This window comes from Nicotiana tabacum, chromosome 2 (assembly GCF_000715075.1).
Source record: "Nicotiana tabacum cultivar K326 chromosome 2, ASM71507v2, whole genome shotgun sequence".
NCBI classification, from domain to species: Eukaryota; Viridiplantae; Streptophyta; class Magnoliopsida; order Solanales; family Solanaceae; genus Nicotiana; species Nicotiana tabacum.
The window spans coordinates 123,052,186-123,079,452 of NC_134081.1; the positions used below are offsets into that span (position 1 = coordinate 123,052,186).

Here is a 27,267-nt window from a genome sequence, read left to right on the forward strand (position 1 = left end):
TTTCATATGGTTGATTTACCACCTAAAAGAAATCCACATTAAATTAATTTGACTCGGGTGAGCCACTAAAAGTTTTAGATTAGGAGGTTCAGTTGATTGAGAGTAAAGTTTTTGACCCCCAGTCATGTAAAAATTACGGTTACCTTACTTATAAGTCTCATTTAATTTTCTAAGCAGTTAGGCTGCAAACACAAGCAAGCAAGGAAAAAAATGCACATTCATTAATTATTTGCAATCAAAAAGAGAAGATTAACCCGGTTTCACAAGGCTATAAATTGGGTTTAGGATATAAATTTATCCGCGTCAAAAAGCACTTGATTTGTAAAGTTTAGAATTTTAATAATGATCAATAATCCAAAAGAAGCATTGACTAATGACATATCTTTGTATGCAGATTTGGAAAGAAGATCCTACTCAACGGCTATGTATTTTGAACTTTGCTTTACATGGAAAATGAATCAATCAGTCATAGAACAAAGAAGGAAAGTCAATCAGTTAGCCTTGTCAAAGATTCTCTAGCGCGCAAGAATGGGAATAGAGCTAATCAAGGCCAAAGATCAAATCCAGAAGATTATGCAGAAGCTCAAATCAAGGAGGAGTGAAGGAAGCAACTCGTCAAAATTAAGGATGAATCTAGCTACCATTTCAAGCTAGATTCATGAGGCTATCCTCGGGTCTTTCTCTTAGATGTATATGCCTCACAAGGAAATGACTCCTAGAATTGCTGCAATACAATTCCAGAAGACAAGGAAACAGAAGACTCATCAAGCTACAAAGGAAGAAGCAGAAGAACATTCAAAGCACGCAACTACATCATCTGTTTCTAAGCCTTTCTAGTTCTTAGTACAAACACTGTATTCTTGAGTCTACAAGTGTCACAAAAGATAGGAAGATTTAGAACACAAAACGAGAGTTGTGTCAACATTAGAAAGAATCATTGTCGTTGTATATCATTGGTGGTGAATGTACTAAAACCATCATTGCTGTAAACATTCATCAAAAATCTAAGAGAACCCTTGTGACCCAAGGGAACTGGATGTAGGTAACACACCTGTACCGAACTAGTATAAAAACTGTTGTGTCTTCTTTACTTTTCTGTTCATTTAGTTTATCTGTGCTGAAATAAATCATTGCGTAAAGTCTAGTCGACTAAATTCATACTTAGTCAACTAAGATTTTTTAATCGGTAACAATTCAACCCTCCCCCTTCCTTGTACTTTCAATTGGTATCAGAGCAGGACTCACGAATATTGCTTAACAACAAGTGAGGAAAACATCATGGCATCAAATACAGTCGTTGGAGCACTATTTCAAGAAGGAACATCTCAGGTACGACCCCCGTACTTCAATGGCCAGCATTTCTCTCACTGGAAAGTGCGCATGGAGACCTACACTATGGCTTATGACATTAAGGTTTGGCGTGTGATCTAAAAAGAAAATCTTCCAATTTCGCCAAAAAAGGATGAAAACGGTCAAATCATAGTATCATCCGATCCTCTTGATTTAGATAATTATACTAAAGAACAATCAGTCGTTATTCAAGTGAATGCCAAGGCAAAATATCTGTTGTGCAATGCTATCAGCGGGGAAGAATACAAAAAAATATCAAGCTGTGAATCTGCAAAGGAAATGTGGGATAAATTAGAAGTCACATATAAAAGCACCAATAAAGTAAAAGAAACAAGGATAAATCTCCTAGTTCGAGACTATGAATTATTTCAAATGAAGGATGGAGAATTAGTGGAGGAAATATTTTCTAGGTTTAGCAAAATTATTAGAGGTTTAAAATCATTTGGTAGACCAATCAAGAGTGGGAACAAGTCAGAAAAATTTTGAGAAGTCTTCCCACAATCTGGCAACCCAAAGTCATTGCACTAGAATGTAAGGATCTTGACAAAATGTCCTATGATGAACTTAGAGGTGATCTAATTGCGTTTGGAAAAATACACTTAGACAGGCATGTTCAACAGGAAAAGAAGAAGACAGTTGCATTCAAAGCAACTGTGGTTGAATCAGAAAATGAAGAAGAAGAGAAAGGAGGAGAACAAGATGAAAATATAGCTATGCTCTCCAAAGTTATAACAAGCATGATGAAGAAAAATAGAAATAGCAGGAGAGGTAAATCAAACTTCAGAAAAGAAAAGATGAACAATGATAATGATAAAAATGATGGAAGATGCTATAAGTGTGAAAAATATGGACACATTTAAGCTAATTTCCCTGAACTGAAAAAGAAACTAAGTATAAATTTTCAAAAGAAAAAGTCCTTTGGAGCTTGGAGTGATGAAGATGAATCTAATCACGAAGAAATTGCCAACATGTGTTTCATGGCCATGAAAGAAGATAGCAATGAGCACTCAGGTGAACTTGGTCTCATGGCAGACGAAGGAACTAGTGAGGTTCGTCTTCCTACATGTCCTAATTATTATGAACTCCAAGAATTTATTGATATTGCTCTTGCAGATGTTGAGAGAGTTCTAAATGAACTTAGAAAAATCAAAAGAGAAAAGAAAGACTGGGCTTTAAAGTTGGAAGTGTATGAAATTGAGCGAGATATGCTTCAAGATGAAGTTAATGAACTTCAACTCCAACTGAATGGATTGCGAAAATTCACCAGTCATAGTTCTGTTAGATCAAATCAGATTGCTCCTCATACATCTTCGACTAGAACTAGAAATATTTCTGCATGTACTTATTATGGCAAAAATGGTCACAATACTAACCAATGCAGGATTAAAATCAGAGGAGAAAAATGCTCTGAAAATCCCAATAATCCCTCTTATTTTTATTGCGGAAAACTTGGTCATACTTCTAACCATTGCAGGTTCAAGAACAACAGGAGATGGGTCTGGCAATCCAAGTATTCTAGTCAAGCTAATACTCAGAGCTCTAACCATTCAGGACCCAAGCAGGCTTGGGTACCTAAAAATAAGTAATCCTTTTTTACAGAAACACCGCAAGAAGAATCGAAAAAGAAAATGGTACCTTGATAGCGCGTGTTCCAGACATATGACTGGTGACAAACAACTATTTAAAACGGTCACCAAACTAGATAGAGGAACAATCACCTTTGGAGATAAATCAAAAGTAAATATAATTGGAGTTGGAAGAGTTCCCCTCAGCTCAACATGTGATGTAAACGAAGTGTACCTGGTTGATGAACTTGGCTACAATCTTCTCAGTATCAGTCAACTATGTGACAATGACTACGAGGTTCGTTTCAAAAAATATGGTTGGTTCATTGAAGACAAATCAGGTAAAATTATTCTCTCTAGAAATAGGGACATGAATGTCTATACCATCAGTAACTTAGACTGTCTTGGTAATCAAATCTATCTAGCTTCTATGATTGATGATCCTTGGGTATGGCATAGAAAACTTGGTCATGCTAGCATGCATACCATTCATAAACTTTTCAAAAATGATCTTATCATTGGTCTTCCAAAACTAGATTTTTTAAAAGATCAAATTTGTGATGCATGTCAACTAGGAAAACAAACCAGGTCCTCTTTTAAAGTTAAAAATATTGTCTCTACTACAAAGCTTCTTCAACTCCTGCATATAGACCTTTTTGGTCCCACTAGAACTGCTAGCATAGATGGTAGAAAATATGCATTTGTTATAGTAGATGATTTTTCTCGATTCACATGGGTTATCTTTCTAAGTCATAAAGATGAGGCATTAAGGAATTTTGAAGTCTTTTGCAAGAAGGTGCAGCGGGAAAAATGTTACTACATATCCTCCATAAGAAGTGATCATGGAGGAGAATTTGAAAGCAAAGCATTTGAAAACTTCTGCAATGATCAAGGAATCTCTCATAATTTTTCATCTCCAAGATCACCGCAACAAAATGGAGTGGTAGAACGTAAAAATAGAACCTTGCAAGATATGACAAGAATCATGATTGTGGAAAATTCTCTACCACATCACTTCTGGGCAAAAGTTATAAGCACAGCATGTCACATCATCAACAGATGCCTAATTCGACCTATTCTCAAGAAGACTCCATATGAACTATGGAGAGGAAAAAGACCCAACATCAGTTATTTTCATCCTTTTGGCTGCAAATGCTTCATACATAACAATGGAAAAGACAATCTTGGTAAGTTTGATCCCAAAATCGATGAAGGTATTTTTCTTAGATACTTTCCCTCTAGTAGAGCATATATGATTTTTAATAAGCGCACTTTATCTATTGAAGAATCTATACCTGTTATTTTTGTGGACACTAACCCTCGCTTAAGGAATGAACAACTTACTAAAAATGAGAAAATTTCCATAGTTTCAAAGTCTATCAATACAGGTGAGAACACTCTTAATGAAGTAACTGATCAGCAAGATCAGTCGACTAACAGTCCTACAGAAAATCAGGGATCTTCTACAACTAATCCAACAAATTCTATTAAAAATGAGCCAATATTAGTTGTTCCAAATGAATGAAAAAGTGAGTCTGGATATCCACATAAGTACATCATTGGAGACCCTCATGAGGGAATGAAAACTAGAAGATCACTAAAGCAGACATCGAGCGTTGCTCTCATATCCCAGTTCAAACCAAAAAAGGTAGATGAGGAACTTGGGGACAAAAGCTGGATAACTACAATGATGGAAAAGCTCGATCAATTTGAGAAAATAAGGTATGAGAACTCATTCCCAAACTACTAAATGCATCCATTGTTGGAACAAAATAGGTGTACAAAAATAAGTTGAATGAATCTGGACAAGTTGTGCGAAATAAAGCTAGAGTGGTCGCACAAGGTTATTCACAATAAGAGGGAATTGATTACGAGGAGACCTTCGCTCATGTTGCTAGGTTAGAATCAATTCACATTCTATTAGCCTATGCTACTCACAAATGTTTTAGACTTTTTCAGATTGATGTGAAAAGTGGTTTCTTAAATGGGTTCATCTTTGAGGAAGTATTTGTTAAGCAACCTCTAGGATTTGTAAATGAATTATTTCCAAATCATGTCTACAAATTGTCCAAAGCATTATACGGTCTAAAACAAGCTCCTAGAGTTTGGTATGAAAGGCTGAGCTGATTTTTAGTCGAACATGGGTTTGACAGAGGTAATATTGATACTACTCTTTTTATCAAACGATCATCTCTAGGTAATTTAATTGTACAAATCTACGTAGATGATATTATTTTTGGCAGCACTAACCCTGTCTTGTGCAAGGACTTTTCAAATATCGTGAAAGGGGAATTTGAAATGAGTATGATGGGGGAACTAACTTTCTTCCTTGGGCTTCAAATCAAGCAAGTACAGAAAGGGATCTTTATTAGTCAAACAAAATACACAAAAGAACTCATCAAAAAATTTAGCATGTCCAACGCGAAGGCCATAGGAACACCTATGAGTCCATCAACTACCTTGGATGAAGATAAAGACGGTAAAAGTGTTGATGAAACAATGTATCGAGGTATGATTGGCTCACTACTCTATCTTACATCTAGTCAACTAGATATTATGTTCAACATTTGCAAATGTGCAAGATATCAGTCAGCTCCTAAAGAATCCCACTTGACTGCTGTTAAACATATTATTAGATATTTGATATGGACAGTCGACTATGGATTATGGTACGAAAGTTTAGATAATTTTGATCTCAAAGGTTTTTCAGATTCAGATTTTGCTGGAGATAAAATTGATAGGAAAAGCATAAGTGGAACGTGCCGGTTACTTGAAAAATCTCTTATATCCTGGCACAGCAACAAACAAAGCTGTGTAGCCCTATCTACTACTGAACCTGAATATTTGGAAGTAGGCAACTACTGCACACCGGTCTAGAGGATCTAATGAAGACTTTCATTATCAAGACTGATGAGAGGCTTGAAACTCATAACGCAGCTATACGTGAACATGGAGCAGCTATCAAAGAAATAGGTACTGGGTTTCCAAATATGGAAAGACAGGTTGGGCAGCTAGCCATTCTTTTGTCTTAGAAAGTCCTAGGTACTTTCCCAGCTGACACTGAGAGAAATCCCAAAGAAACAGTGAATGTTGTGACCTTGAGAAGAGGTCAAGTGTTGCAAGATACCACTCCACTCCAAAAAAAGGTGGTACATGAAAAAGAAAGTGGGGAGCAGCTGAAAAGTGAGGTTGATAAGAAGAAAGGCAAGAAGGCAACTGAGAAAAAGAAGAAGTAATGTAGAAACGGGGGTGAAAAAGGAGAAGCCAGCAGCAAGTGTTGAGTGAAAAGTGAAGGGCTCAAAAGAAGGCTGCGGTGAGTAAGAGATATCTCCCATTCTCTCAAAGAAACTCAATCTCTATCTCTCTGTTTTCTTTTACTCATGGCCAAAACCAAACATTCTCCTTCCTCCTCCATACCCAGAAGAAGCCATCGCTTCAAGAAGACCAAAGATGATCCTGTTGATGTAGAATCCTCAGAAAGCACAGACCATCTACTGACCGAGAAAGATTCCAATGACTCTAAAGAAGACATTCGCATCTCCTAAAAGAAGGCGGGAAAACGACCAATGGAGTCCTTCCCTAAATAATCTTCTCAGAAAAAGGGAAAAACTGAAAGTGCAGAGTTTGGCCCTGAAGACAAGATGAACTTCTATGGCCCCGGAGAGAAGGCTAGGTTTGTTGCCTTCAAAGGAAAGTCGATTGCTTTTGGTCGCACTGTAAGTTTAAAGTCTATGCAAAACTCTCACTTTGATGTTATGTCTGTTTTCGAAACTCAGAAACTTGTCTCTCTATTTGCTATTGTTGGTGATACTGTCTATGAAGAGCATGTGCGTATGTTTTATGCAAATCTATTTGTGAATAATAAAGATGATCTAGAATCCATAGTTTTAGGAACTCATATCATTCTTGACTCTTATTAGTTTGAGAAAAATCTTTGCAATAAAGTTTGTTGGGTACAATTGTTTTGTGCAACACTCCTGGCCAGATAATTTTGAAGTGTCGTTTGAGAAAGCCAAGTGTGTATTGTCTGAAACCCCCCTGATATAGGTCCAAAAAATTTGAAATTTGAACACCGTATCCTAGCCTATATTATTGCTACCACTTTGCTACCCCGTACTGGTTCACTGAGTACTCTGTCTCTCAGAGATGTATTTATTCTGTATTGTTTGGTAAATGATAAAGCTATCAACTGGTTTGCCTGGGTACGTCAGTACATGCTTGAAAGCATCAGGGATGTTTCATCTTCTGCAATCAGTTTGCCCTATGGTTTACTAATCTCTCACGTCTTGAAAGTTATAAAAGTGGATCTGTCTCTCTATGCTCCTAAAACTATCTTCAGCACCTATGACAAAACTGCCTTTGCCATGATGGGCTATACCTTGATTGAGGGAACATGGCTTAAGAAAGACAAAGAACCGGAGTTCATCCCTCCTCAGAGCACTGGGGGGATCAAATCTGAAGCCAGCAAATCCTATTCCTCAGATCAGCTGCTGCTGATGCAGTAAAACATTGCAGGTATCAAGAAGTTACTACCCTCTATGCAGGAGCAGGTGGACAAGATCAGGGCAGTAACCAAGAAAACTGGAGCAGACGTGGCTAAGCTAAGGATCACTCTCCAAGCCACAAGGAGGCAAGGGATCAGGGCCATGCATGATGTAATTGAGAAGCTGACCAAAGTCACCAAAGACATTGATGCTTCTTATGATAGTTTTTGCACTAAAGTGATCAATACCTTGAAGTATTTCCTTGGAAGGAATTAGGTGTTTGGGATGCTTAGACATTCTTTTTGTTTTGTTTTATGTGGTGGTAGTTAAAACTATTTCTTTTGGTTGTGTCTTGGACGAGCATGTCAATCGACTATGCTCAGTATAACTTCGTACCTGTATATATTGTTTGCCTGCTTAACTAATACTATTATTGCAAATTATTTTTCTTGCTCTTTTTGATTGATGACAGAGGGGGAGAAGAAAGAAAAAGAGTACAAGTACAAGACAGGGGGAGAAACACACAAGAACCAGCTTCAAGACAAGGGGAGCACACTTGAAAAAAAGGAAGTACCCATAAATTAATCAAACTCCTTTTAGATTATTGTCATCATCAAAAAGGGAGAGATTGTCAAGTTTATAATTTTAATAATGATCAATAATCTAAAAGAAGCCTTGACTAATGACATATCTTTGTATGCAGATTTGGAAAGAAGATCCTACTCAACGGCTATGTATTTTGAACTTTGTTTTATATGGAAAATGAATCAATCAGTCAAAGAACAAAGAAGAAAAGTCAATCAGTTAGCTTTGTCAAAGATTCTCAAGCGCGCAAGAATGGGAATAGAGCTAATCAAGGCCAAAGATCAAATCCAGAAGATTCTACAGAAGCTCAAATCAAGGAGAAATGTAGGAAGCAACTCGTCAAGATTAAGGATGAATCTAGCTACCATTTCAAGCTAGATTCATAAGGCTACCCTTTAATTTTTCTCTTAGATGTATATGCCTCACAAGGAAAGGACTCCTAGAATTGTTGCAATACAATTCCAGAAGATAAGGAAACAGAAGACTCATCAAGCTATAAAGGAAGAAGCAGAAGAACATTCAAAGCACGCAACTACATCATCTGTTTCTAAGCCTTTCTAGTTCTTAGTACAAACACTGTATTCTTGAGTCTACAAGTGTCACAAAAGATAGGAAGAGTTAGAACACAAAACGAGAGTTGTGTCAACATTGGAAAGAATCATTGTCGCTGTATATCGTTGGTGGTGAACGTACTAAAACCATCACTGCTGTAAACATTCATCAAAGATCTAAGAGAACCCTTGCGACCCAAGGGAACTGGACGTAGGTACCACACCGGCATTGAACCAGTATAAAAATTGTTGTGTCTTTTTTACCTTTCTGTTCATTTAGTTTATCTCTACTGAAATAAATCACTACACAAAGTCTAGTCGACTAAATTCATACTTAGTCAACTAAGATTTTTTAATCGGTTACAATTGACCCTTCTTGTACTTTCATGATTGAGAGTGAATTATATATGTTAAAAACTGAGAATGGTCCCTCCCCCTGAGTGTGCAAATGCAGAATGAAAAATATATGTGTTGTGCTTGTTGTGTCGTATGTGATATGTCTATGTGAGCAGATAAGAATTTAAGAGGTGGCAAATTTTCCTTGTACCTTTTATTTTCTTTTTGTAAAAATTTTTGTTTGTAGTTTTCTATTTAAGGGGGAAGAATTGTGTTAAGCCGTGGTGGATATTCCTTTTATTGACATTCATGGTGGTAAAATCTTGGCAAGAGACTACATATATTTCTGGTGAACTGATCCAAAATGTCAAGTATTGGGAGGCAAATATGCGCAAAAGAAGGCTATCACTCATTCACTAATGGTACTGTTTCTTACCCTACTCATTTTTTGGCCATCAATTTCTAGTTTAGGTGGAGGTGGAGGTAAAACTTTTAACCATGGTTATGTGATAAATATGCGTATGAAAGATATATGTGTAGTATTATTTGATTAGGTGTAAACATCGGAGAGACTGGTTTTTTAGCCGGAGGTGCCACTATTTTTCTTCTAATATTGCTATTTCCTATTGCCTTGATGTTTCTTACATTAGTTCTGTTGTATACGATGAAGAAGATTATTTATTTGGGCTAGAGATTGATTGCTTCTTTGTTTTGTACAATCTCATGGGATAAGCTTTCTTTTTCCATATCTTATTATATTTCTTACACTGTATAAGAAAGAACCACAAATTTGTGTTAGAGATGAAATGAATAGAGACCACATAGCAGCTTCTTTTAGATAAAGAGGACAGCGTTTGTATTTTGACTTGTAGATGTTGGTTTACCTTTAAAAAAACAAACGAACCGAACTATAATGGAAGGTAATTTTAAGGGGTATTATCACTTTTAACCCACGTCATAAATTATTTATATCTAGTAGTCGAAAAAATATATCAAATTTGTATAATTTTTATATATAAAATACAAAATATATATATATATATATATATATATATATATATATATATATACAAAAAATATACATTTTTTATTCATTTTTTTCGACTATTATTTTTATAGCGGCTATACAATGCCATTTTTCCTAATTCTAAAACCAAAACAAATGTAGATGGATAAATTTAAACAGTTTTCCCTGAAGTATTTTGATGCTTGAAATCTACTAGATCGAGATTTAATCGGGTCAAGGCTCCGCTACTCTATGCTAAAGCTCCATAGGGATAATTTTAATACATTTCCATTAGTAAAGAAGTAAATTTTAACGTATTTCCTAATAAAGAATACTTAATGCCCCAATGCCGGGACTTGCACGGTATTAATAGGCATGAAAAGTTGTTTTCTAGTAGTCTCTCCCTATCATAATAAATGACCATTTTACCTTTGACACACCACTAAGAAAATACGAACTCCTAGAGAAAAAAAGATTGTATTCACTAAATTAATATTAATTAATTGTTACCTTGACACATTGAAATATGTAAATAAGCACAAATTTTGAAAAAATAAAATTAATTTCTTCTTGATTATGTAAATGAGTACTAGACCATCAAACCAAATATCTCTAATGGTGGAAGCTAGTAGGTAACTGAGTAAATGATCAAGATACGTACAAGAAAGTCCGTACACCATTATTTACAAAAATCAAATAATATATATATAATTTAATTAAATAAACTTAAGACATCTTATCTTATTAAGGTTTGGCTTTAGACCATTAATTTCATTGTGTATGAACTTGTCCTCTTTCGATGTATCAAATCAATCGTTATTACTGATGTCATAAAGAAACATTGCATTGTTTGTCTTTCTTTCCTATCAAAATTCACTGTTATACACTGCATATTACACAAATCTGATCCTAATTGAATATTCTTACATTGTAGATCAACTTTAGTTCAAGGAAGTTGCTTCTCACCAAACCAGCAAAGCAGTGACATCATTCAGGTTCAAACAAATCTTGAATCTTATTCTCCAAGAATAATATAACATTATATAAACCTCCAATAACTGTGAATATCTTAGTAAGAACCAAAACTCCCACTGAAACATAGTCAAGAGTTTTCAAACATCCCTAAATTCCAGTAAAACAAGAAAAGGAAATGAAGACAGCAGAGTTAGTATTCATTCCTGCTCCTGGGATGGGTCACCTTGTACCAACTGTGGAGGTGGCAAAGCAACTAGTCGACAGACACGAGCAGCTTTCGATCACAGTTCTAATCATGACAATTCCTTTGGAAACAAATATTCCATCATATACTAAATCACTGTCCTCAGACTACAGTTCTCGTATAACGCTGCTTCCACTCTCTCAACCTGAGACCTCTGTTACTATGAGCAGTTTTAATGCCATCAATTTTTTTGAGTACATCTCCAGCTACAAGGGTCGTGTCAAAGATGCTGTTAGTGAAACCTCCTTTAGTTCGTCAAATTCTGTGAAACTTGCAGGATTTGTAATAGACATGTTCTGCACTGCGATGATTGATGTAGCGAACGAGTTTGGAATCCCAAGTTATGTGTTCTACACTTCTAGTGCAGCTATGCTTGGACTACAACTGCATTTTCAAAGTCTTAGCATTGAATGCAGTCCGAAAGTTCATAACTACGTTGAACCTGAATCAGAAGTTCTGATCTCAACTTACATGAATCCGGTTCCAGTCAAATGTTTGCCCGGAATTATACTAGTAAATGATGAAAGTAGCACCATGTTTGTCAATCATGCACGAAGATTCAGGGAGACGAAAGGAATTATGGTGAACACGTTCACTGAGCTTGAATCACACGCTTTGAAAGCCCTTTCCGATGATGAAAAAATCCCACCAATCTACCCAGTTGGACCTATACTTAACCTTGAAAATGGGAATGAAGATCACAATCAAGAATATGATGCGATTATGAAGTGGCTTGACGAGAAGCCTAATTCATCAGTGGTGTTCTTATGCTTTGGAAGCAAGGGGTCTTTCGAAGAAGATCAGGTGAAGGAAATAGCAAATGCTCTAGAGAGCAGTGGCTACCACTTCTTGTGGTCGCTAAGGCGACCGCCACCAAAAGACAAGCTACAATTCCCAAGCGAATTCGAGAATCCAGAGGAAGTCTTACCAGAGGGATTCTTTCAAAGGACTAAAGGAAGAGGAAAGGTGATAGGATGGGCACCCCAGTTGGCTATTTTGTCTCATCCTTCAGTAGGAGGATTCGTGTCGCATTGTGGGTGGAATTCAACTCTGGAGAGCGTTCGAAGTGGAGTGCCGATAGCAACATGGCCATTGTATGCAGAGCAACAGAGCAATGCATTTCAACTGGTGAAGGATTTGGGTATGGCAGTAGAGATTAAGATGGATTACAGGGAAGATTTTAATACGAGAAATCCACCACTGGTTAAAGCTGAGGAGATAGAAGATGGAATTAGGAAGCTGATGGATTCAGAGAATAAAATCAGGGCTAAGGTGACGGAGATGAAGGACAAAAGTAGAGCAGCACTGCTGGAGGGCGGATCATCATATGTAGCTCTTGGGCATTTTGTTGAGACTGTCATGAAAAACTAGAAGGGATGGCGTAACTGGTAAAGTTGCTGCCTTATGTGACCAGAAGGTCACGGGTTCGAGCCGTGAAAACAGCCTCTTGCAGAAATGCAGGGTACGGCTGCATACAATAGACCCTTGTGGTCCGGCCCTTCCCCGGACCCCGCACATAGCGAGAGCTTAATGTACCGGGCTGCCCTTTTGTCATGAAAAACTAATTTAGCAAGAATAAGCAGGAATTCATGCCTAAACCAGTACTATCATCAATGTTGCATCATTTCCTTGAATAAAGTAGAGATGCACGTACTGCTTTCTACACGATATCATGGTTTTTACTAGTGTTGTCCAAGCTTCATAAATTCCATAAGAGAACCATGATATAGGACTGCACCTCAAATATTGATTCACACCCTTAAAATGATAAGATGATGTAAGTGCAAGGAATCAGTTCCTAGACTGCAATTATCAAATTTTCTTAGTCAAGAAACAATGTCTTTTCTTTTCCTTTTCTTGAGGAATACCATATACAGATGCATACACTGCAGCTTAAAGAAATTATACTACAAATATCTTTCTTTTATGATAAATGTCTATGCCAATACACTTACCTTGATGTTTAAGGTTAAGGAGTTAAGGCGTGAAGAACGGACATGAGAAACTCTCAGTTTCAAGTTTTCCATTTCATGGCAGTGTCCCCTCACTCTAGCAGATGACTAAGTGGATTAATCTACCAAATGACAAAGCTTCTCATAGCTAGAGAAAAACATCTCTTCATTACAGTCCTTATATATAATCAATCTTTCTTTTGACACCACGCTCAGTTCCTACATCCCATCAGTCTCTAGAAATCCAAACAGCTCGCAAATGAAGTTCATTGAACTCGCTCAGGACGAGTCCATCTTATAGTTACTCACTAACAACACTTTCACCACATTTATATCCAGTCACAGCCCTCAAGTCAAAAACTCTATGACTCATATTCTGAATTCACGATCGACTGGACTTGCAGGTTTCGTGGTTGACATGACGTGCACTGCAATGATAGACGTGGCTAATGAATTTGGACTCCCAACGTATGTTTTCTATGCTTCTGGTGCTTTCATGCTCGGTCTTCAGCTTCATTTGCAGAGTCTAAGGGATGATTTTGACAAAAAAGACAAAGCTATTATCATGAACACTTTCTTGGAACTCGAATCTCGTGCTGTCTAATCTCTCTCCCTCGACGAAAACATCCCACATGTGGACACGATCGGACCCTTGCTAAACCTTGATAATGATCACAGTAACAATCGAGATTCATATCAACAGGAAATTATCAACTGGTTGGATGATCCACCCGATTCATCGGTAGTACTCCTCTGTTTTCGGAGTGTAGGAAGTTTCAATGAGGAGCAAATAAAGGAAATTGCATATGCTTTTGAGAACAGCGGATGTCGATTCTTGTGGTCGCTAAACAAGCCTATTTCAGCTAAAGATGCAATTTTTCCAACTGATTATGAAAATCCAGAAGATGTTTTGCCGGGGATGGGCACCCCAGAAGGCTTCCGCCACTGCTTGTGAGTACAATAAATGTTAACAGTATCTTTTTTGTGCTACAAAGTAACATATAGCTGATCAAAAATTATTTTCCGATTATTTGAGGTTAATGCAAATAAATAAAACAAAAGGAGCCATTTTAAGGTGCAAATGCACTGCTCTTAGTAAGAAAAGGAACTATTATTACTGCCTTTGGCCACACTAGACGGCAATTTAACAGAGATGTGGTGATTGCCCATTTTTAAGTTATTGCCCACAACCTGCTCGATAAAACGTCCAACAGAGATGGAGGAAGAGCCACCTTCCTTTAGCGCCAATCTGCTCTTCTCCTTCAGGCTCCATCAGCTGTCTTATTGCACTCTCTATCTCCTCCGCTTTAATTATATCCGTGTTGCTCCCTCCGATTTTATAATCCATCTTAATATCCACTGCCATACTCAAATCCTTCACCAATTGAAATGCATTTGCTTGCTGCTCTGAGTACATTGGTCAAGTTGCTATTGGCACTCCGAACCAAATACTCTCCAAAATCGAATTCCATCCACAATGCAACACAAATCCGCCCACGGCACCATGCGACAAAATTACCCCTTGGGGTGCCCATCCTATCAACATTCCAATCCCTTTCGTCCTTTGCAAGAATCCTTCAGGCAAGACATCTTCTAGGTTCTCGTAGTCACTTGGATACCATGAATGTTTTGGTGGTGGTTTCAGTAGCGACCACAAGAACCGGCACCCACTGTCCTCTAAAGCATTTGCAATTTCCTTAACTTGCTCCTCGTTAAAACTTCCTGATATTCCAAAACAGAGGATGGAGTTTGCTCATCTAACCATTTGATAATTTCATGGTCAGATAAATCGTCGTTATCACTGACACCACTATAGAGGTTCCGCAATGGTCCTACTGGATAGACGGGTGGAATTTTCCCGTCTAAAGAAAGTGGTTTCAAGGCATGAATTTCAAACTCTACAAAGGTGTTTACCAAGATACCTTTTGTTTCTTGGTATCTTTTGGCAATATCAAGGAACATAGTGGAACCACCATCCTTGTCCAGGAATATAGACGGCAAACATTTAGTCGCAAAAGGATTGAAATACGTAGGAACAGAGAGTTCTGATTCAGGATCATTGTTGTAATTTGTAATGATTTACTTTTTTTACCCTTTCAATAGAATTTACATTGAATAAAATAGTAATTTAAGTTATTTGCTTAATATTTGGCAATAGTTATTTTAATTGATTTCCTGCTATTTAGGAGTAGTTACCTTTTAGGTTTAGTTTTTTTTTTTTGTTAATGAAATAGGAAATTTCATATATTTTGGAGTGTTAAATATCTCCTTTTAGGTTTAAGAAGGTAACGGTATTAAATTCTTGCAATTCACATTAGGTTTCGTTTGCTTTCTAATTTCATTTATATTTAGATTTCTCCTTTTAGGTTTAGGAAGGATTTTTATTTAATAAAATTTAGTGTTTTTTTGGTTAATAAAGTTTTGATAAATTAATTCTTTGTAAATATATATTAGGTAAAACACGTGCATTTTGAACTCAGTTTAGGAGTTTTTATTTTTTTAATAATTCTTTTGTGATTTTTAACTATACATAATGTGATTTTATATAATTCTTTTTCTGTTTAGAATTGTACACACGAGTACTTCTAAAAAAGAAGTTACAATCCAGTTGTCATCATCAAAATGTTGTTGTTTAGTAGCAACTACAAAATTAAGGGTTTTTATGTTCTTTTTCTTTGACTTTGAGCAAAAGTTTTTGTAGTTGAAATTTACATTCACATATTTATATTAGTAGTTATATTTTGTATTCACGCATTTGTATTCATATTTTGTATTCACGTATTTGTAGTAGTTAATTTTGTATTCACATATTAGCAACAAGAAAAAAATTCTATTTTTTATAAAATTAAAATAAAATCAAATATGACGAGTAGTGGGATCTGGAGCTACGTTTTGGCTAAACCAAGCATGGCTGCACTAGTCATGTAGAAAACATATGTTGGGAGCCCGAATTCATTGGCCACGTCTATCATTGTGGTACACATCATGTCTATCACAAAACCGGATAGTGTTGTTGTTTCCGATTGTAGAATTTGAGCCACAACTTGTCTGGCCTGAGGCTTATGGCTATCAATAAAGCCAGAAAAGAATGTATTGCTGTTGAGGAGTTGCAAAGCGGATTCGTCTCGTGGGAGTTGTGTGAATTTCAATCTTGATGAGCTGAAATTAGTATTTGAGGAAAGTGATTGGATGTAAGGATTGAGGTTGGGGTTGAGGTTCATATTCATGATAAGGACAGTGATGGAGAGATGTTCCTCTCTAGCTATAAGAAGCTTTGACATCTCTACTGCGGGTACTAGGTGACCCATTCCAGGAGATGGAATGAAGACCAACTCTGTGATTTTAGTTGCATTCAGTGTTTGTTGAAAAAATTTGAGCCTTAAAGCTACAGATTTCAATTGTGATATTTTAAACTTGGAAGAGGAAGATGGGATTTGTTATCAGTGGGTGTGGTCTTATAGCAGCTGGCAATAAGGCATATATGTGAGGAAGATTTGAAACCATTGTTGAGTCAAAAGTACAGATATTTGGAGTTCAAGAGTATACTTGCCTTGGCAATCAAGAATGGCATTGATGTCATGCCTTTGGTCATAAAACAATTGCAAGAATATTAAGGGAAAAACTTCTACAGCCTATTTGGATAAGGAGTTCTATGGATAAGTTGGCAGGACTTGCTTGTATAGAATTTTCATCAATATGATAAGTCGGCAGGACTTGCTTGTATAGAAATTTCACCAATACATTTTTGCTCCAAAATTTATCCAAATTTGTCCTAACCAATTCCAAATTTGATACCTGATCTCTAACACAATGAATTTTTATCCTATAATGTTTGGTCTGTTCTTAGGAGAAAGCACAAGAATAGAAGAATGGCTGCTTAGGAGTTCTGTAGAATTGAGATTGATGTATCCTTAGTAATGGCTTATATGATATTCGGAGTAAGGAGGAGATAGAAGAAAGGCAACTTAGCAGGTTTCTATAGGTGGGGCTGCTGATCAACTCTGGGATTTTCTTGTTATGATTGTATATATTCTTCCCTTGGTAATAAAATTTTTACTTACCAAATAAAAGATATCCGATCTCTAATACTAATCCAATAATTTTTAATGGTTAACATTCAATCTAAACCTTCAAATCCACTTTGTTTAGTTCAACAATTTTTTTTTTCAAACTCAAACAAACCCAAACGACAGTATTGTTCAATTATTCTTCAACCGAACCAATTCAAATATCGATAGACAATATAAGCTCAATGAATGTTGGTTACTCAATTTTAACCACAAATAGGTAATGCAACATTATCCTTTTGAACCTTGAGAATGTATATGAAGTTTGTTTAGAACAGAGGAGTACTAATTTGCCGGACTAAGAACATTGCTTATCATGTGAGTTTAAGTTTCATGCATTGACAGCGTAAAGAAAACTATATAATCAGGACATATTAAGCAATTATAAATAAATTTCTTAATAAGAATTAATTGATAATGTGGTGAAGGCGGTATCTAGCCTACTATTATAAGTTAAAATCCACTTGTTGTAGGAAAAATTATTACTACATCATGAGTGTATATAACTTAAATCCGTCCCATGAAAATTCTTACGAAATGTTGCTGATGAAATCCTCGATCAGAAGTCGCAAAGATGTATAAGATGATCCACCTTCCTCCATGGCTATTCTGCTCTTCTTTTGCATCTCCTTCACCTTTTTCCTCACTTCATTCTCTTCACCATCCGCCATAAGCTTCCGTATGGCGCCTTCAATTTCCTCAGCAGTGACAATATCAACTGGATTTTTCCCTTCAAAATCCTTAACATAATCCATCCGAATCTCCACTGCCAATTCCAATTCTTTAACCAACAAAAACGCATTCATCTGCTGTTCAGCATAAAGTGGCCAAGCAGCAATTGGCACCCCACAACACACACTCTCCAGTACAGAATTCCACCCACAATGCGACACGAATCCTCCTACAGCAAGATGTGATAATACGGTCACTTGAGGCGCCCATCCTACGACTTTTCCAATCCCATTTGTCCTGTCCAAGAATCCTTCGGGCAGTACTTCCTCAGAATTTTCATAATTTCTTGGCATCTCTACTTTCCCTTTTGGTGGTGGCCTTCGTAACGACCACAAGAACCTGTGACCGCTGCGCTCTAATGCAATCGCTATTTCTCTGACTTGCTCAGGCTCAAAACTACCCAATGTACCAAAGCACAAAAACAATACAGATGACTTCGGCTGATCATCCAACCACTTGATAATACTTTCAGTTTCCGGTTTGTTATCCCCCTCTTCAGAATTGGCAACAGGATGAATTGGGTAAATTTGCTTAACAACTTTAGCATTTGAAAGAGACTGAAGAGCAAAAGATTCAAGCTCAGCAAAGGTATTAATAATAATACCTTTTGTCTCTTTGAAACGACGGATACCATCGAAGTACAAAATCGAGCTAGGTGTAATAGATTTAACTGGTCTAGGTAAGATTTTAGCAGGATACTGATTTTTGAATCCAAGAATTGATAATTCCTCATTAGACTCGGAGTAATCATACTTGGAAATTTCGTCTTCGTTAGCATTACTCCTTAGAGCTTCAAAATGAAGCGATAATGCAAGAAAAGCAGTAGCCGATGTAAAGAAAATGTAACTCGGAACACCAAATTCATTGGCGACGTCAATCATGGAAATGCAGAACATATCAAGAACGAACCCACAACAGCTATTATTAGTAATGTTGCTACGAACATATTCTCTTACCTTTGATTTGTGACCGTCGACGAAATCATACAAGAATCTGTCCTTGTTAGACAAGAGTTCAGCAGCTGTTTTTGAGTCAATTGAAACATCTACAAAGTGCAAACGGGAATGAGAAGAGAGTGATTGAAGATAAGGTTGAACGCCGAAATCGGCAGGATGTTTCATTATAAGGAGAGAAATGGAAAGACGTTCATTTGTATCAAGAATGAGTTTGGAAATTTCAACAGCGGAAGCTACGTGACCCAATCCCGGGGATGGAATGAAAACTAGCTCTGGTTTTTTTGTGTCCATAGCGCTGTTATCAGCGTATTAGGCAGAGTACGACGAATTCTGAATCTTTTATTTCAGCTATAATTAAGTTGTGAGGAATAAAAGGAAATACGTGGGATAAGGTTGTTCACTTGAAATTTGTATTTGGGATAATTATATAAACATCCCTATTGTCTTTGAAATTATGGAAACCTCCCTTAACGTTTGAACTATTGGGTAACAGTTCTATTTTTAGTCAGGTTATTACCTGTGTTTTAGGTGGGGGCATGAAACAAGGTGTTTTATCTAACACATGGGTGACACATGGTTATTTAATTTTAATATTTTATAAATTAATGTAATAAATATATAAATAAAAATATATTAAAATTGGAAATTTGTAAAAAAAATTATAAAATTAGTAAAAAAATGTATATATCTATTACAAACATGCTAACATGTGCACGAAACATACAAACAAATATTCTTTTACTTGAAAAAGTGAAAGACGTAAAGATGACTATGATAGAACATACTTAGAGTAGTGAAAATGTTATTCTAGTTTCAAATAATTCTAAGAAAAAAATAATAACAATATAAAGTTAAGTGTTTAAGAACCTAAACACTAGCAAACAAATTACCGATACTTATTATAATACAAATAGCCAGATCATAGTCTACAAACTAATTTGAAATGAATAAGAATGAAAAACAATAACAAAAAAAAATGAATTTGTTACGCAGTAAATAACAAATAAAAAATATTATGGTAGGATAAGCAATTAGAAAAAAACCTTTGAATTTTGAGATTTTTAATTTGAGAATTTACTATGATTTAAATTTTGGATATTTAAGTTTTTAAAAAAGGATTTATAAGCAGTTTTGACTCAAATTCTAAAAGGTTCTCGAGGCTTATCCCCAAATGAACGCCCAGAACATTGGTACTTACGCCTAGGCAAATGACCAAAAGATTGAGGCTTACGCCCCATGATATTTATGCCTCGCCAGTAAGCCTCTGTGGGTTTTTGGTATGCCTCGCCCTAAGCTCGCCGAGAAATCGTTGTAACAACCCGACTTGTCGTTTTAAGAATCTATGTGACGTTCAATGACTTAAGGTCCCGACCAATTTCGTAAAATGTATTATGACTTACGTGTACGGTCGAGTTTGATTTTCGGAAGATTCAGAATTTAATTTAATGAACAATTCTCATTTTTAAGCTTAAATGGAAAGAGTTGACCGGAGAGTTGACTTTTGAGCAAATGACCCCGGAATAGAATTTTGATGATTCCAATAGCTCCGTATGGTGATTTTGGATTTAGGAGCATGACTGAGATTTTATTTGGAAGTCCGTAGTTAAATTAGGCTTGAAATGGCTAAAATAGGAATTTAATTTTGGAAGTTTGACCGGGGAGTTGACTTTTTTATATCTAGGTCAGAATCCAGTTCCAAAAATTTTCATAGCTCTGTTATGTCATTTATGACTTGTGTGCAAAATTTGTGGTCAATCGAACTTGATTTGATAGGTTTCAGCATCGAATATAGAAGTTGAAAATTCTTAAGTTCCTTAAGCTTGAATTGGGGTATGATTCATGATTTTAGCGTTGTTTGATATGATTTGAGGTTTCGACTAAATCCGTATGATGTTATAGGGCTTGTTGGTATGATTTGACAGGTCCCGAGAGGCTTGGGTGTATTTCCTTTTGGATCATTAGTCAAGAGACTAGTAAGGCTAAAATATTTGGGAGTGTGACCATGGTCAATATCGGGTCAAGACATCCTCTTTTCAGTATTTTGAGTGCGCGAGCAGGTCCGTAGCGTGTTTTATGATTGAAATTCATATATGGTTTGTGTCCGGACGATTTCGAGTGAGTTTCGGATGGTTAACGGATCAAAATTTGGACTTAAACAGCTACTGGAAATTTCTGCTACTGGAAAAATCGAAGGCTGAGGACCGGTCGAAGGCTGAGGACTGATCGATGGCCGAGGACCGATAGAAGGCCGAGGACCGATCGCAGTCCGAGGACCGACCGAAAGTCGAGGGCCTAGGCAGAACTGTAAGTTATAAAGCAGGGGACTTTGTCCCATTTTCTATTTTTGTCAAATTGGAGCTTGGGGAGAGGCGATTTTTGGGAGATTTTAAGAAAAAATATCAGGGTAAGTGTTCTTAACTCAATTATGGTTAGATTACCTAAATCCATCATTTGTTTTCCCCATTTAATTAATGTTTTGAAATTGAAATTTGGGAAAATTTTAGAAATCTCATAGAAATGAATTTTTGAGATTTAGGCGTCGATTCAGAGTCGGATTTGAGTGAAACTGGTATGGTTGGACTCGTAATTGAATGTGTTATCGGATTTTATGAGTTTCGCCAGATTCCGAGATGTGGGCCCCGCAAGCGATTTTTGAGTTAAATTTCGAATTTTGTTGGAAAATTAGTATTTTCATATGGAATTAATTCCTATAATTTGTATTCACTGAATTGAATTAATTTGGTTAGATTTGAGCTATCCTTGAGTGGGGGAATTACCCCTTAGGCATTGAGTCTTATGTGAAAATTGTGTAATTGAAAACCTACGTACGTGAGGTGACGAGTACGCACTTAGTTTATATGTGCAAATTACATTGGTTGAAATTCGTAGATGCCCGTATGTATTAAATATGAAAATTGTTGGAACTTAGTAAATCCTTGATTTGAAATGCCTCATTCCTTGTTTGTTGAATTTGTTTTTATATGATAATTTGGTGTGATTGCCGCTTTGATTGTTATGTGAATCCCGTGTTTTTCTTGAGTTGTTATTTCCTGAAGATAATTTTATTATGAATTTTTCAACTACAAACAATTAATGAAATTTGTGATATGTTGTAATATTTGAGCACTTGATGAGCCATTTGTGATATGTGACCACTTGATGTGCAATCGTTGAAATCATATTTATTTTGGGACTATGGAACGGTATTCCGGGAGATCCCCCTGCCTTGCATATTTACTTTGGGACTACGGAACGGTATTCCGGGAGATCCTCTTGTCTTGCATATTTACTTTTGGGACTACGAGACGGCACCTCGGGAGTGCCCTTTTGTTGATATTTTTCTATAGATGCACTTGCCTTTGGTTATTTTGTTTTTCCGTGATTTATAAATTATTGTTTTTTCCGGTGAGTATTAGTTGACTTTATTATTATGTGTTTTGTGCTCCTTGTTGTATTGTGTTGGCTTGGGCTTTTTAGTACGAGACTCTGAAGATTTATATTTCTGATTTTTACTGATTTTTGATGACTAAATTGTTTTAAATAAAAGAAAAATTCTATTATGTTTTAAATTTATAAGTATTACATACAAAACAATAGTTTATCTGATGCTTTAATTTAAGTGCAAATGTCATTTTCTTCACTCAAACTATTTCTAAAGTAAATTGATCTCAGATTCTTTTATGTATTGATATTTTTGGCACGTGAGTTGTCCGTGCAGTTGTGATAGAAACATGGGCACGAAGTGCCGTGGAAATATAAAAGTGGGTTGAGACCCATATTTTTATGAATATGAAATGAGGTGTCACGAGGTGACTTTTATTTGAAAGAATTATATTCAAAATATTATTTCAAAGAATTATATTCAGAAGGTATTTATTCGAAAGAATTATATGTGAAAGATTTATATTTGAAAGACATGTCTAATTGGTTGTACTTGTGTTCCTTATTCGTCTGAGCAATAATTATGATGTTCTTGTTGCCTTGCTGTTATATCACTGGTTGATTTTGTTGTTATCATTTCTAGATATTTTTCAGTACTATTGTATACTGCTATATTGCACAGGCTATTTGACTAGTGAGTGTCTTGACTGTACCTCGTCACTACTCCACCGAGGTAAGTCTTGATACTTACTGGGTACCGACTGTGGTGTACTCATACTACACTTCTGCATATTTCTGTGCAGAGCCAAGTATTGAAAATATCAGACTTGGGCAGAGTTAGTTTGTTGATCGCAAGGATTCAAGGTAGAGCTGCTTGGTCGTTGCCGTCCCTTGTAGTCTTTCCATTTTATTGTACTGTCAACTCTTATTCGAACAATATTATATATTCGATCTTTGAGATTCATTGCGTGTATTCAGTTAGATTTCGTGACTCAGTATTACCAGTCTTGGGATGGTGTTATAATTATTTCCGATGTTGGTTTCGACATGTGTATTAAATTATATGTTTAAAAAAATGACTTGAATTGTAATTGTAATTGGCTTACCTAGTCTTAGAGATTAAGTGCCATCACGACGCCTGTGGTGAGATTTTGGGTTGTGACAAGTTGGTATCAGAGCTTTAGGTTCATAGGTTCTACGAGTCACGAACGAGTTTAGTAGAGTCTTGCGGATCAGTACGGAGACGTCTGTACTTATTTTCGAGAGGCTACAGAGCTAGTAGGAAAATTTTCACTTCTTTCATTCCTTATCGTGCGACATTTATTCAGCTTGAAGCATATATCTTATGTTCTTTTGCATCCACTCATGTATGAAATTGCACACTCAGTATCAACTATGCACCAACGGTTCGTGATTGTCATGACCCAAAATCAACCGTCGTGATGGTGCCTATCGTGGAACTAGGCCAGCCTCAACTCAACAACCCAACAATAATAAGTTTGAAAACGTTAACGGAAGTATTTAACATTAAAGAAAAACTGTTCGAAACATAAGAAAATCCCAAAGGGAGACAATCCAGCCCAAAACTAGGGTGTCACAGAGTACATGAGTGTCAAGATCAGAAATACAGTCTACTACAGTGTCTAGAGATATAAACTGAAAGTACGACAAAGATAAAGAAGGAGAGTCAAGGCCCGCGAACGCAGTGCAGCTACCTTGATAGTCTCCAAAACTCTAGGATCCTCAATCAGCAACCGCCGCTATGACTGGTATCGGCTAGATCTACACACGAGGTGTAAGGAGTAACGTGAGTACACCAACTCAGTAAGTAACAAGTCCAAACTTTGGACTGAAAGGTAGTGACGAACTCAACCTCAATAGGCATAACATAAATCAATGTGCAGAAATGTAGGCATTCTTTCAAGTCAAATATATAGCTCAAACAGTAAAGGAAATACAGATATGAATAGTGTAAGGTATACAACTCATCTATCTCTACATGCCAATGCACAAACTATATGAAATGCACCATGTTCTCCACTCTCAAGTATCCAACCACTCGGTACTATATATGGCCATCCGGCCAAGGGAAATCTATCCCGGAACATATACAATACTGACTATAAGTCACCAGTATCGAGAAAAAAGGCAATCCAACCCTGTGGATAAATCCATCTCCAGGTATCAAGTACTTTGGACAAATCCATATCCAGGGAAATCCATCCCTCAATAATATCATCCGCGCTCATTGGGGGTGTGTTATAGACTCCGGAGGGGCTCATACAGCCCAAGCGCTATCATAAACATCAATATAAACTCTGCAGCATGCAGCCCGATCCCATAACTGTCACTCATAACAGGCTCTCGGCCTCACTTAGTCATCAACCTCTCCAGTCTCACCCACGGGCTCACAATGTCATGAAAACAAACCCGGAACAATGATATGATGACTCAATAACTAATCGACACTGAGATATGATATAAAAAACATGAACATGACTGAGTACAGAATATTAATGAAAATAATGAGATGACATCAATAAATGACCACTAAGGGTCTCAACAATACCAGCACCAAGCTTAAACATGATATCTAGCATGATTTACAACTCAATTACTTTATCACGTGATGAAAGCATGGATATTAACAGAATATAGTCACTAAACTATGCCATGGAATCACCCAGGTCACAATTCTTACGGTGCACGCCTGCACGCCCATCACTTGGCATGTGCTTGACCTCAATACCAGTCACATAACACGTAATTTGGGGTTTCGAACCCTCAAAACCAAGTTTGGAAGTGTTACTTACCTCAAACCAAGAAAAAGTCCTACTCCGCGATACCCTTGCCTCTCAAATCCGCATCCAAACGTCTCGAATCTAGCCATAAGCAATACAATACGATCAATATAGGCTAAAGGAACCAATTCCACAAGAAAAATACCAAATTATAGCCAAAATCTGAAATCGGGTCAAACCCGGTCCCCGGACCCATGTCTTGGAATCCAACAAAAATCACAAAATCCGAAAGCCCATTCACTCACAAGTCTAGTCATACCGAATTTACCAAAATCTGACCTAAATTTCCCCTCCAAAACCTCAAAGTTCACTTTCCAATTCCAAAACCCTAAATCCCCAAATTTTCAAATTCCAATCTCTATTAAATGATGAACAAAGCCATAGATTCACGGAAATTAGATCAATACGGGTTAGAATCACTTACCCCAATGTCCTACTTGAAAACCTTCAAAAACTCGCCTTTCTCTCGAGCTCCCCAAGTCCAAAATTGAAAATGGAAGACAAAACCTCGAGCTAGGTTTTCTGCCCAGTTAAAACCCCACTTGCGGTCCTAGTTCTGCACCTACAGAACTGCATCTATGAACCGGGCTCCGCTTCTGTGGACATTCATTAATGCCTGACTCCGCTCCTGTGATCACGTGACCGCATCTGCGGTTATCGCAAATGCGGGTCCCAAGTCGCACCTGTGATCCATCTGCGCATTTGCGCCTCCTAAACTGCTTCTGCGACCACCGCAGATGCGGGATTTCCATTGCACCTGTGGTCTGAGCCCAGGTATCCCTTAGCCGCACATGCGGCTCTTCCTTTGCTCCTGCGTCCTCGCACCTGCGGTTCCCATTCCACAGGTGCAGAAAGCACGAGTAGCAGTAGCTTCATTTGCACTTCTCCAACTCCAAACCTTCCGTTAACCACCCGGAATCACTCCGAGGCCCTCGGGACCACAACCAAACATACTAACATATCCTATAATGTCATACAAACTTAGTCGAACCTTCGGATCACTCAAATCAACATCAAAACACCAAATGACGCCCAGATTCAAGCCTAAGAACTTCTAAACTTCTTAATTCCACAAACGATACCGAAACCTACCAAACCACGTCTGGATGACCTCAAATTTTACACACAAATTAGAAATGACACCGCAAACCTACTCCAACTTCTAGAAATCCAATCCGACCCCGATATCAAAATTTTCACTGCCGACCAAAATAGCCAAAATTCTTATTTCTGCCAATTCAAGCCTAATTCTACCACGAACCTCCAAATCACATTCCAGATGCGCTCCTAAGTCCAAAATCACCTAACAGAGCTAACGAAACCATCAAAATTCAAATCTGAGGTCATTTACACATAAGCCAACATCCGGTCAACTCTTCCAACTTAAGCTCTCAACTAAGAGACTATGTGTCTCAATTCACTCTGAAACCACTCCGAAACCGAACCAACTACACCGATATATCATAATATATCTGAATGACACAAAAAGAATCCGGAAATAGGGGAACGGGGCTATAACTCTCAAAACGACCGGCCGGGTCGTTACATCCTCCCCCTCTTAAACAAACGTTCGTCCTCGAACGAGTCTAGAAACATACCTGGAGCCTCAAATAGGTGTGGATATCTACTCTGCATTTTCCACCCGGTCTCCCAGGTGGCCTCCTCCACAGGCTGACCTCTCCACTGCACCTTCACTGAAGCTATATCTTTTGACCTTAACTTCCAAACCCGCTGCTCCAAAATGGCCACCGGCTCCACATCATAAGTCATATCACTATCCAACTGAACTGTGCTGTAGTCCAAAACATGGGACGGATTGCCAATATATTTTCGGAGCATAGAAACGTGAAACACTGGATGCACACTCGACAAGCTGGGTGGCAAGGCAAGCTTATAAGCCACCTCCCTTATCCTCTGAAGCACCTCAAAAGGCCCAATGAACCGGGGGCTCAACTTGCCCCTCTTCCCAAACCTGATAACACCCTTCGTGGGTGATACCTTCAGCAAAACCTTTTCTCCGACCATGAAAGAAACATCACAGACCTTTCTGTCCGCGTAGCTCTTCTACCTAGACTGCGCCGTGCGAAGTCGATCTTGAATCAATTTCACCTTGTCTAATGCATCCTGGATTAAGTGTGTACCCAAGAGCCTAGCCTGACCCGGCTTAAATAATCTACTGGAGATCTACACCTCCTTCTATATAAAGCCTCCTACGGAGCCATTTGAATGCTTGACTGATAACTGTTGTTATATGCAAATTCCGCGAGCGGCAGAAACTAGTC

General features: G+C 37.3%; 1 protein-coding gene and 2 pseudogenes across 2 annotated transcripts; 2 read left to right on the forward strand and 1 right to left on the reverse strand.

The window, feature by feature from the left end:
• The first annotated feature begins 10,810 nt into the window (after nt 1–10,810).
• Nucleotides 10,811–12,670, forward strand: LOC107798763 (anthocyanidin 3-O-glucosyltransferase 2-like). Of its 2 annotated transcripts, none has more exons than NM_001404670.1 (1): nt 10,811–12,670. In NM_001404670.1, the coding sequence occupies exon 1, from the start codon at nt 11,028–11,030 to the stop codon at nt 12,465–12,467; it is 1,440 nt and encodes a 479-aa protein (NP_001391599.1). In that variant the 5' UTR covers nt 10,811–11,027; the 3' UTR covers nt 12,468–12,670. The 2 variants fall into 2 exon arrangements, with proteins under 2 accessions (NP_001391599.1, NP_001312584.1); NM_001325655.1 differs by having other exon boundaries at nt 10,979–12,670.
• A 742-nt stretch (nt 12,671–13,412) lies between these two features.
• Nucleotides 13,413–14,127, forward strand: LOC142167936 (UDP-glucose flavonoid 3-O-glucosyltransferase 6-like; annotated as a pseudogene).
• Nucleotides 13,475–19,226, reverse strand: LOC107798762 (UDP-glycosyltransferase 71E1-like; annotated as a pseudogene).
• Nucleotides 19,227–27,267: the final 8,041 nt, after the last annotated feature.